At 41.2% G+C, this 12,218-nt stretch overlaps 1 protein-coding gene across 1 annotated transcript in view; it reads right to left on the bottom strand.

Moving 5' to 3' along the window:
• CCDC146 (coiled-coil domain containing 146) overlaps positions 1 to 12,218 on the bottom strand; it is a 101,893-nt gene that overhangs the window by 22,701 nt on the left and 66,974 nt on the right. The window contains exons 10-13 of the mRNA XM_060778324.2: positions 11,617 to 11,712; positions 8,049 to 8,219; positions 3,515 to 3,603; positions 3,255 to 3,419 (exon numbers count right to left, since the gene is read on the bottom strand). Coding sequence (XP_060634307.2) covers positions 3,255 to 3,419; positions 3,515 to 3,603; positions 8,049 to 8,219; positions 11,617 to 11,712 — 521 coding nt within the window. The remainder of the gene's footprint in view (positions 1 to 3,254; positions 3,420 to 3,514; positions 3,604 to 8,048; positions 8,220 to 11,616; positions 11,713 to 12,218) is intronic.

Below are 12,218 nucleotides of genomic sequence, written 5' to 3'. Positions count from 1 at the left end.
AACTATCCATAATGTCCTAGAAGCCACTCATTAGCAACACTCTGAAATATTCTAACTCACTGCTTCCCAAACTCTGGTCTTCCAGGTACTTTGGACTTCAGCTCCCAGAATCTGACCATTGGTCAAAGTGACTGAGACTGCTGGGAACTAAAATGCAAATACCGTATATTCCGACATATAAGATCACTGGGCGTATAAGACGACCCCAAACAGTTAAAATACAGAGTTTGGGATATACTCGCTGTATAAGACTACCCCTCTTCCAACACACACCAAATAAAAAATTTAAAAGCAACAGATTTGATTTCAATATGGTAATTTTCCTATTACTGTACCTCCTTCTCTGCCTTTCAGATCTCGCACATGCGCACCTGCATCACTTCACTGCAATCTTCAGGAGCGAGATCTGAGAGGCAGAGGAGGAGGTACGGTGTCATGATTCGTACCTTTGTAGGCCAAAGCCAAAGCCAAAGTCAGTAAGCTGGCCTCCATGTTAGGAAGGTAGTACAGTGAGGCAGACATCTTAGGAGAGGCAGATCAGCAGAGGGGAGGAGCTCAGCTATCCCAGGATTGGCTAGGACAGATGGGAGGAGCCAGAGCTGTGAGTGTAAAAAGGCAGGCCGTTTCTGACAGAGAGGGAGATTGGATTCTGATCTGAAGGGAAGTGGGTGGATTTCTAGTGAGCTCAAGTTTTCCTGTGAGAGAGGGTTTGTCTATAGAGATTGGCCGGGAGGGTCAAGATAGCCACCTGTGGACTTGTGTGAGTGTTAGTACACAAGTTGTTTTTACTCTCTAGGGGACAGGGTATCTTAGCTATTAGGGATCTCTGTGAGGAGGGAAGCTAAATACTCTGGGGACAGCCAAGATTGGTTTGTCAGAGGGACTCACTGCTACTAGGTTTAAGGTAGCGTGAGGGAACTTGCTCACGTTAAAGAAAAGAAACCTAGTTAAGGAAATCATCAAGCTTGTTAAGACCAAGAAACCATTTAAGAAGATTGTGCTTTGTTAACTAAATACGCTTGTGTATCTCATAGAAGTTAGTATTGTGTTCAAGTATACAAATAAACTTTGTTCTAGTTCAACCTTCAAAGCAGCCTCAGCATTGAATCATTCCATAGAATCTGATCCAGTAATTTTTAACATCTTTTTACCTCAGACATATAAGACGCCTCTATGCATAAGGCTACTCCAGTGTATAAGATGACTCCCGTGTATAAGACTACGCCCGCATATAAGACGACTCCCACATATAAGATGACCCCTGACTTTTGAGATGATTTTCTTGGGTTAAAAAGTAGTCTTATACGCTAGAATAAATGGTACTTGGAACACTAAAATGTGGGAATCATTGCTTTAACTGAAACAGAACTGTTTTCATTGCCCTATAACTTCTGTATTTCTATAAATACTTATTAGAGTATTACATTGCTGGCAATAAAGAATCCAAAGGCATAAGGCGGGAAAGATAAATACAACTTCCCAAAATAAAGGTGAGTGTTTCTATGGCTCCTCACCTCCTATACCCAGAGCACTGGCTGGTTTAAAAAAAGGCCTTGACCTCAAAAAACATTATGAGAGAAAAAAAATATGACTGGCATGTGGGTGCACCTCAGAAGTAACTAGACCAGAGTAGATGGTGGCAGAGAGAGAGAAAAGTCCATGCACTCAGGAGCCATCAACAAAGACTCAAGAAATTCAGGTGCTCAAAACATTACATGTATTTTAATAAATGTTTTTAATGAGGAGACACTAATGATATATGTTTTATTGACTTTGCTATGGTTTAATATGATTTTAATGCTTTTAACTGTATTTTATGGTCTTGGTACCTACTGTAAACAGCCCCAAATCGCCTGCGAGCTGAGAGAGACAGTATATAAATATAGTAAATAAATAAATAAATTTCTTGCGCGCATTTGTACCCCGTCCTTCTCACCCCCGAGGGGAGATTCAGGGCGGCTTTACAATAGGCAACGATCAGATCCTGAACATCATTTAAACAATCATAATTGAAACAACAGTTAAAAACAGTTATAAACATTCAAAATTTAAAATTCCATCAGTTTGAAATCATGATCCAAGAAGTTAGCTTCAAGACCATCTTTAACTCTCTTTTCATTTTCTGTTCTTGAGATGATAATAAAGTAACTGCTTTGTGAGACAGAATGTTGATGGACAATAAAAGAAATGTGTTGGCTTAAAGCTAACCTAAAAAAATGTGGCGTAAACACTGAGAACTGGGAGGCCCTGGCTCTTGAGCATTCTAACTGGAGGTCAGCTCTTGCCAGCAGTGCTGTGGATTTTGAAGAGGTACAGATACAGAGCGAAAGGGAGAATTGTGACCACTTTGCATCTGGAAATCTATTTCCTCAACAAGGAAAACCATGCAGATGGTGAACCCACCACCAAGACCATGCAGACTGGTGGACCCACCACCAAGACCATGCAGATTGGTGGACCCACCACCAAGACCATGCAGATGGTGGACCCACCACCAAGACCATGCAGATTGGTGGACCCACCACCAAGACCATGCAGATGGTGGACCTACCATCAAGACCATGCAGATGGTGGACCCACCACCAAGATCATGCAGATTGGTGGACCTACCACCAAGACCATGCAGATTGGTGGACCCACCACCAAGACCATGCAGATGGTGGACCCACCACCAAGACCATGCAGATGGTGGACCCACCATCAAGACCATGCAGATGGTGGACCCACCACCGAGATCATGCAGATTGGTGGACCCACCACCAAGACCATGCAGATTGGTGGACCCACCACCAAGACCATGCAGATGGTGGACCCACCACCAAGACCATGCAGATTGGTGGACCCACCACCAAGACCATGCAGATGGTGGACCCACCACCAAGACCATGCAGATGGTGGACCCACCACCAAGACCATGCAGATGGTGGACCCACCACCAAGACCATGCAGATTGGTGGACCCACCACCAAGACCATGCAGATTGGTGGACCCACCACCAAGACCATGCAAATGGTGGACCCACCATCAAGACCATGCAGATGGTGGACCCACCACCAAGACCATGCAGATTGGTGGACTCACCACCAAGACCATGCAGATTGGTGGCCCCACCACCAAGACTCTACCCTTGGAAGACATTTTGACTCAGCCACAAATGATCGCCTACAGATATAGACATCAAGAGGATTCCAGGCCTAGTTCTCAAACTAAAGAAAGGATATGTTCTTAAAAAAAAAAGTTAATTAGCTACATACCTCTCTTTAATTATGACATTGTTCCTTAAGATTTCTGTCTCATTATCCAGCATTTTTACCTTCTCTTTAATTTCATGTGTTTTTTGGCGAGCACAATGTACAAGGTTCACCAGTTTGTTTCTCTCATGTCTTACAACATCATACATTTTAGCAAATTCTTTCATCCTGTAAATCAAAAGTATTTCATTAGGAAAGTTCTGAATAATCTCAAATCACTGACAAAATCAATTCATCAAACCCATGATCCAAAATGTCCTTACTGTCTCAGAATTTCTCTTTGCTTCTTCTTATGTTCCCTGATTTCAAAGTCTTTTGTTTTTATGTCTGCAATAATGTTGTTGAGCCGTACCTGCATTAGAAAAAGTAGTAAATATTTCTGGGAGTTGTAAGAATGTTGTGTGCCCTCCTCTTAGTCCCAACCGCGTCACAAGCTCGGTTGGTGGGAACGAGACAGGGGGCCTTCTCTGTGATCACTCCCCGTCTCTGGAACTCCCTCCCTAAAGAAATAAAAAAGACCTCCATCCTCTTTTCCTTTAAGAAATGTCTAAAAACGCACTTATGCACTTTAGCCTATGGAGAGGAGGAGGACTAAAGAACACTTTAAACCACTGGAGTTGTTCTGTCGCCACTGGGCCTGTAGTTAGTTGGCTTTAAAAATAGGATGTGTAACCTTTGCCCAGCGGGAAGCCAGGGGTCTAAGGAGAAGTTCTCAGAGGTTTCCACTACAAAGAATCTTCAGATGGCTTGAGAAGTACAACAAAGTCTTTTATTAATGAACAATCAAACAGGAACTTCTCTTATCTTTAGCAAAGTAAAGCAAATAATTCCAAGCTTCTAGGGAACTGGTGAATTCCTAAACTTGCCCATGAAGGACAGGCAACTATCTTCAGTAACTTCTTTATAGGAAAAAAACCCTTTCTTAACTTTTCCCAGGCTGACTGAAATCCAACCCTCACTGGTCTGGGCTCCGCTACCGGGCCGAACTGCTTCTCGGACGCCGAGTGAATCTACCAGCAAGGCAGTGGATATTCTCCAGCTGGAGTTCTTTTGTCTTTAGGGCTGTTTCCTGGAAATTCCCAAAGCTGAGGGAATGCTTCCATGGAGTTCCTTAGGAGTCTCTTAAAGCTGTTCTCCTCTGGATTTCTTTCCCTTCTGTTTCTGTTGGGATTTCTGTAACCCTGGAAACTCTTAAAGCTTGAAGCCTTTGTACAGGGGAAGTTACACACATCCTATACAAAGGCTAACCTGGCTGAGACTAACTAACAAAATGGCTCACTTCCCTTCCAAAGCCCAAAAAGGGGGCGGGACCAAGGAACCTAATGATAATTGACAAGAAGTAACTGCAAAGTAAGGAAAGCCATCTAACTGCAAAGGCATAGAACTTTAAAATACATGCAGTAATCAACAAATAGCAAGATAAGCTGGAGCTCCTGGTGCGGCTGTACCAGAACACGAATGCTGGCTAATCCATGCGTATTATATGGCTGCTATGATACATCTATTATACATGTAGCACCGGTGCTAGCCATTTTTAATGTAATGTTTTTAATGTAAAGTTTCTTAATTTGCTTTCTGGGTGTATACTACTCATGTTTCAGTTTTTTATGTTTCAGCGGACTGTTTCTGTCTTGTTTTTATGTTGATGCTCAATTCTTTCATTGTAAGTTTATTTATTGTTATTATCCATTATTCTGTATTGTGTTGATGTGTTTGTACCCATGTTGTGACATTGAATGCTTGCCTTTTTTGTGTGTAAACCATCATGAGTTCCTTCAGGGAGAGAGGGGGGTCTAGAAATAAATATTATTATTATTTGAAACACAACAAGGTGAGTCCACAGCAGACACTCTGCTGGCTGTTGTATTGGATCACACGTCAGACACTTCTAGGACTGTATGATGTATCTGTGAATAATGCCAGGATTAATTTAGTTTTGTATGTGTTTTTCAATGTGCTTCTATGTATTGCCAAGATGGATGCTACTGTGAATTGAAAATGCCATGCAGAAATGTTTATACTTTGAGGCTGTGATTAGGTGAACTTGAGAAAAGTAAGATAAGGTTTGTTCTTGCTGAGAGCAGAAGGGAGTTGCCAGTCTCAGCAAAAGAAGATAAGCAGATGTGAAGAGACTTTCGGTTTTGACTAGTTCTTTGAAGCTCGCTGTAGAAAGACGTGTCTGTTGAATGTACTTAGTAAACTTAGTTTCTTTTGTAACTCAAAGCCTGCAGAGTCCTTATTTTGCAATTCAGTGTCTGCTTGATCTAGCATTCCTTCCGCTGGGTATCGTCAAACTCTGACAAATAATGCAAGCAGATCCCAGTAATGTGGCCTTCTGCAGCTGACAGACGGTAATTTTGTCAGCGCCGATTGTGTTGAAGTATAGGCCAAGGTCTTTAGGCACTACACCCAGAGTGCCAATCACCACTGGGACCACCTTGACTGGCTTGTGCCAGAGTCTTTGCAGTTCAATCTTTAAATCCTCATATCGTGTCAGCTTTTCCAGTTGTTTCTCTTCAATCCTGCTGACACCTGGGATTGCAACATCGACAATCCATACTTCGTTTTTAACACGTTTGTGAGGTCAGGAGTAATGTGCTCCAAAACTCTGTTTGTCTGAATTCGGAAGTCCCAGAGTAGCTTGACATGTTCATTCTCTGTAACTTTTTCCGGCTTCTGATCCCACCTGTTCTTTGTCGCAGGCAGATGGTATTTGTGGCACAAGTTCCAATGAATCATCTGAGCAACGGTGTTATGCCTCTGCTTATAGTCTGTCTGCGCAATCTTCTTGCAGCAGCCGAGGATGTAATCTATTGTTTCATCTGCTTCCTTGCAGAGTCTACATTTGGAATCTGTTGTCTTTTTCCTTTCACTTTTTTATTTCCTTCTTCCTTGCTTCTCTAATTTTCTTTCTTTCCTTCCTTCTTTCCCTCCCACCTTCTCTCCTTCCCCTTCCCTGCCTTCATTCCTTCCCTCTTTCCCTCCTTCTCTCCTTACTTTTGACTGTCCCTTCCAACTCTATCGTGTAAGTCTATTTAATTTGTATTATGTAGTAATATATAGTAATCTATATAACAATATATAAAATGTTGTATTTATATCTTACATAGAAAGAAGGAAAGGAAGAAGGATGGAAGGAAAAAGGGAGGGAGGGAGGGGAGGATGGAACGAAGGGAAGGAAGGAAATGAAAGGAAGGAAGGAAAAAGGAAGGAAGGAGAAGGAAGAAGGAAGGAAGGAGGGAAATGAAGGAGGGGGATGAAGAAAGGAAGAAGAGAAGGAAATGAAGAAAGGGAAAGAAGGAGAAAAGGAAAGGAGGGAGGGAGGAAAGGAAGAAGGGACAGGAAGGAAGGGAAGAAGGGTAAGAAGGAAAGGAAGGAAAGAGGGAGGGACAGGAAGGAAGGAGGGGGAAGGAAAGGAAGGGGAAGGAAGAAAACAAAGGGAGGGAGGGAGGAAAGAAGGGAAGGGAGGGAGAAAAGGAGTGGAGTGTGGCAGAGGCAACTACCTCCTCGTCTGGATGTTAATAGGAGAGGGAGAGAGAGAAAGAGAGAGAGAGAGAGAAATGTGTTGCCGGAGACAGCCAAGCAGGTCAAACAGTCTCTCTCCCCTCTTCCCTCCCTCCCTCCCTCCTGCCTGCTGCTTCTACTGGGGCATCTTGGAGGAAGAGGAAGCGACGAAAGAGAGGGGGGAAAGCCAAGAGGGAAAAGGCTGCTGCTTCTGCTGGCGAGGAAGGGACTTGAGGAGCCCATCCACCATCCTCCTCCTCTTTTTTCTCACTCCCATGGTGCCCACTCTCGCTTGTGTGTGTGTGTGTGTGCATGGCCGTCCACGCACGCCTGGCTTCTAAGGCTTTAATGGCGCAAGGAGGAGGAGGGGGCGTGGCCATGCGTCTCTTTGTGGACATGCAGTTTAGAAGTCCTTTCTGGTTTATGTTTTCATGATTTTTTGAGTGGAGAACATACATTGGGTTGTTAGGGACATAGTGTCCAAATTTGGTGTCAATTGCCCCAGTGGTTTCTGAGTTCTGTGAATAGCACAAACGAACATTACATTTTTATTTATATAGATGATTATATTTTCCTACTAGAATGGCAGAAAGGCACTTTGAGAATTTTTACCCTTAGATGGCAAAAGTTACTTGACTAACTTCAGAAGTGTGTTCTTTTTCTTCAGTGTAGTGTTTCACTACACTGCATTTCCCATGGAAATACATCCATCTCGACCAGCTGCCAAATCTTATTCTGGAATCATTTCCCAGTCCAGTTCTTATCAAGAGATTAAATAATTTAAGATCTTTAGCAATATCATTAAATACCATGTCATAGCGATGAATTTAGCTGTTTACCTAATCAGCACCACCAGGTTGTTTTCTAGACAAAATGAGTAGGGCAGGAAGAACCTGTATAGCACCTGAAACTGTTTGAAAGACAAGTGGGATATAAATGTAATAAAAATCATGAGTATCTCTCAACATCCCAATTACATATGACTCGCCCCAGTGCTAATATATCAGGTGACTTTTTTTGGTGGAAAGAGGGACTGATAGAAAAATTAACTTACCAAACGTCACTATGTAGTCCAAACTCCTGTGACAATCCATTCCATGTGTGTGCAGGAGAAGAAGAAGAACAATCATATCACAATTAAGAGAACACTTGCCAGTGGTTTGGACTGAAAATAGCCTTAGTGTGAAGCAGAAACCATGGCTCAAGCTGAAGTCTATAGGTACCTGGCAAGTCCAGGTAAGTAACATATCAATATCTAATGTATGAATCAGTTATCTCTAGGACATTTCTTACCTGGGCCTTCAAAGAATCTTTTGATTTTTGTTCCCTCTCGTCAGCCTTGAGTTGAGTCAGACGTATTATGTTAGTCGCGTCATCTCTATAGTGTTCCAGAGCCTTAAAAAGCTGGTCTTCTTCGGCAATGCACTGATCAAGAATCCGCCCTTCAATATCTGTTGATGTTTTCTAAATTGGCAATAACAAGAAAAATACCAGGAAAGGGGTGTATTAATCCATGGCGTATAAATACAAGAAGATCTCAGTGTACAGCAGATTGTCTATGGTTTCTTAGATTACAAGCAATGTACCTATTGGATTAGAAAGAATATTATTTTATTTATAGCAAAAAGTGGGTGCTAGAAACAATATCATACGAAAGCTGACTGGCACAACCTGGGGATCACAACCAGATACAGTGAAGACATCTGCCCTTGCGCTGTGCTACTCTGCTGCTGAGTATGCATGCCCAGTGTGGAACACATCTCACCACACTAAAACAGTGGATGTGGCTCTTAATGAGACATGCCGCATCATCACAGGGTGTCTGCGCCCTACACCACTGGAGAAATTACATTGCTTAGCCGGTATTGCATCACCTGACATCCGCCGGGAAGTAGCAGCCAATAGTGAAAGGACCAAGGCAGTGACATCTCCAGCTCATCCCCTGTTTGGGTATCAGCCAGCACGTCAATGACTTAAATCTAGAAATAGTTTTCTAAGATCTACAGAGACACTCGCTGGAACACCTCAGCAAGCGAGAGTCTAAAAGTGGCAGGCTCAAACCCAGAACCTCAACCAATGGCTGATACCAAATGAGAAAGAGTGAAAACTTTACTTTTATTTATAAAAGAGGCATGTTTTATAGTAATCAGAGCTTCCTGAAGATCAAGGAACCAATATTTGTCCCCAATAGCTACAAAATTCCCAAAGGCTACATTGACCTCCCACCCCTCATGATTCGTCATGAGAGTGGAGCAAATCTTGACTTTATATACAAGTGTCATGAATACTTTTAAAATTTAAAACAAAATATATTATTTTTTTGTGTTCTCAGTGAGACAGAGTATACCGCAGAGTAACACAGAGAAAGAAAGTAGACACACAGACTCTATAGCTACATTGGGTACACAAACAAAGGGGATATTACCTGTACTCAGCATTCACACACAGATACTGTGCTGGTACGGCTGTACCAGGAGCTCCAACTTTATTTGCTTTGTATTAAATGTTTGTTTGCAGTCCTAGGTTTCAGGGACTCTGCAGATAGGTGGCTTCCTTTGGTTGCAATCGTAGGGCAAGTCACCTGTCCATCATTGTTAAGTTTTGGTCCCACCTCTTGCTCAGGGCAATTGGGAAGGGAAGGGAGCCACTTTTGGTTAGTCTCAGAAAGGAAAGCTTCCCCTGTACAAAAGCTTCAACCCTTAAGACTTTCCAGGGGAAAACAGTCTTAAGAGTCTTCAAAGATTTCCAGGAAAACAGCCCTAAAGACCAAAGAACTCCAGCTGGAGAATATCTAAGCCTTTACTGGTAGGTCCACTCGGTGCTTCGAGATGCAGTTCGACCCGGTAGCGAAGCCCACATCAGTAAGGGTTAGATTACAGTCAGCCTGGGAGAAGTTAAAAAGGGGATTTTCCTTTAAAGTAAAGAAGAAGTTATTGAAGACAGTTGCCTGTCCTTCGTGGCCAAGTCACCAGTTGCATAAAGCTTGGAAGCATTTGTTTAGCTTTATTGAAGACAAGAGAAGTTTCTGTTTGAGGGTTCATTAATAAAGAACTTTGTTATTATATTTATATTATTATATTTGTTATTTGTTATTATTAGAACTTTGTTATACTTCACAAGCCATCTAAAGGTCATTTGTGGTGGAAAACCTCTGAGAACTTCTCCTTGGGCCCCCTGGCTTCCCGCTGGGCAAAGGTTGCATGTCCTGTTCTAAAGGAAATTCTTTACAGGCCCAGCGCACGACAGAACACATACACATCCACTCATCATCATGCATACATTGCTATCTCTTCTTCCTTCGCTTGGAAAAGAGATCCCAAAGTAGGCCGGATTGTGTTCCCAGCAATTCTGTCAATCTGCAAGTGTACCATCTTCCTCCATCCCTTGGAGATGATGGTGGGTGGACCAGACTCCTCCAGTCTGTCACAATTTTGGAATAGCAAAGTGTCTCTTAGATACCATATTTCTGCTGATATTGTTCCAAAAAGTTGTAAATGAATGACAGGTGTTTTCCAGCTAAAACATCCTGACTCCATCAGTTCCTGGACAGATGTTGGCTTTTCTTCTTTGACTGATGTTGGTTTTATTTCTCAAGGAGGTGTGTTTAATTTTCTTAATTGATGTTGGTTTTTATTCTTAACGCAAGGAGCCTCTGTGCTGACTTAACTTGAAAGAGGCATTGTCTCTGTTAATGGAAACACGTTGTTTTCCACCACAGAATTAATCATTTCTCTCTGATCATGTCAGAAATTCTCATCAGCAACTTTTAATTACAGTTCATCAGTTCAGTAGTTTTCCAAGTGTCAATCTTAGGATGGCATCTTTAGGTTATATAGGTCCCAACCATACTCCTTTCATACAATCCCATTCAAAACACATATCATGTATTCAACACACAAGATTCTCTTGATGATCATACATTTGCTCCCTCTGTGTTAGAACCTACCTATTAGCTATAACATGTTAAAAGACTGTATAACAAATATACCATTGTGTTTTCCAGGATTTCATTTTTTAAAAAACCTAATCTATTATTGCAAAACTGAAGGTAGGGAACTAATTTTTTGATTCCTCTTTTCCTTGTAAGGTGCCATGTACAATTATGGCACTATATAAACAGATGATGGTGGTGGTGATAACAATAGCAGCAGCAACAACAATAATAATATAGTCAGAGCATTTCTTATTTAGAATTCTGAAATCCAAAATACTCCCAAATCCAAAACTGTGGCAGAGATATTTGCCTCTTTGCTTTCAGATAATAATAATAATAATAATAATAATAATAATAATAATAATAATCTTTATTTATACCCCGCCACAGTCTCCCCAATGGGGACTCGGAGCAGCTTACATGGGGCCCGGACAACATATTACATCAAAATAAAACCAAAATATATACAACAAGCAACATCAACAAAATTACATTAAAAAAAACACATGAATACAATAACAAAATAACATTACAATAAATACATTACAAAATAACATACATTTCTGATGGTTTAATGAATATGAATTTTATGTTGTGCACAAAAATATTTAACATATTGTACAAAAATTACATTCAGAGTATGTGTATAAAGTATATATGAAATATCAGTGAACTTTGTAATTAAATTTGGGTCCCATCTCCAAGATCTCTCATTATCGATATACATGTCAATATAGGACAAAATCCAAAACACTTCTGATTTCAAGCATTTTATATAAAGAATACTCAACTTGCATTACATTTCTCAATATATTAATGGGCTAACTCTGCAGAGAGGCAGTAAAACAAATGTTTGACAAACATTTTTATGTTAAAGAATGAAGACTACACTAGAAAGGTATCAACCGAAGAATAGTAATCACTCACCTCCTGGGCAAGGTTTCTCTTAATACTTTCAACTTCTTTCTGGAGCTCCTTTCGCCTTTCTAATAGCGATCCATCATCTTTTGGAACAGAATCTACCTAGAAAAGGGGAAGCAAACAAACAAAAAGTTATAAATTCCAAAGAAAGGAACTACAGCATTTGAATATAGACAGTAATTTAAAGTGTTTTCCTCAAATGCTATATGGATTTTTAAACTAAAAAAAATTAAACAATGTGGTACAATTTCCCACTGCTGAGAGCACTGGCTCCCAAATATGGTGGCAAAAGGTTTAAAGAAAACACAAAGACTGAGGAGACACAAAGAAAACACAGAAATTACTAAAAAGTTCAAAACTAACAAAAACTGAGACTGTGGTGCAGTTGACTGGGAGTCAACTGCATTAAGATCACTACTGACCAAAAGGTCATGAGTTTGAAGCCAGCCCGGGTCAGAGTGAGCTTCTGACCAATTTGTGCAGCTTGCTGTCAACCTTTGCAGTCCGAAAGATAGTTGCATCTGTCAAGTAGGAAATTTAGGTACTGCTTATGCGGGGAGGCTAATTTACACTATACAAATCTCCAGCAAGCATGCAAAGAATGAGGA

Source organism: Anolis sagrei, chromosome 5 (genome assembly GCF_037176765.1).
Source record: "Anolis sagrei isolate rAnoSag1 chromosome 5, rAnoSag1.mat, whole genome shotgun sequence".
Lineage (NCBI taxonomy): Eukaryota > Metazoa > Chordata > Lepidosauria > Squamata > Dactyloidae > Anolis > Anolis sagrei.
This window is presented reverse-complemented; position numbering and strand designations above follow the sequence as displayed.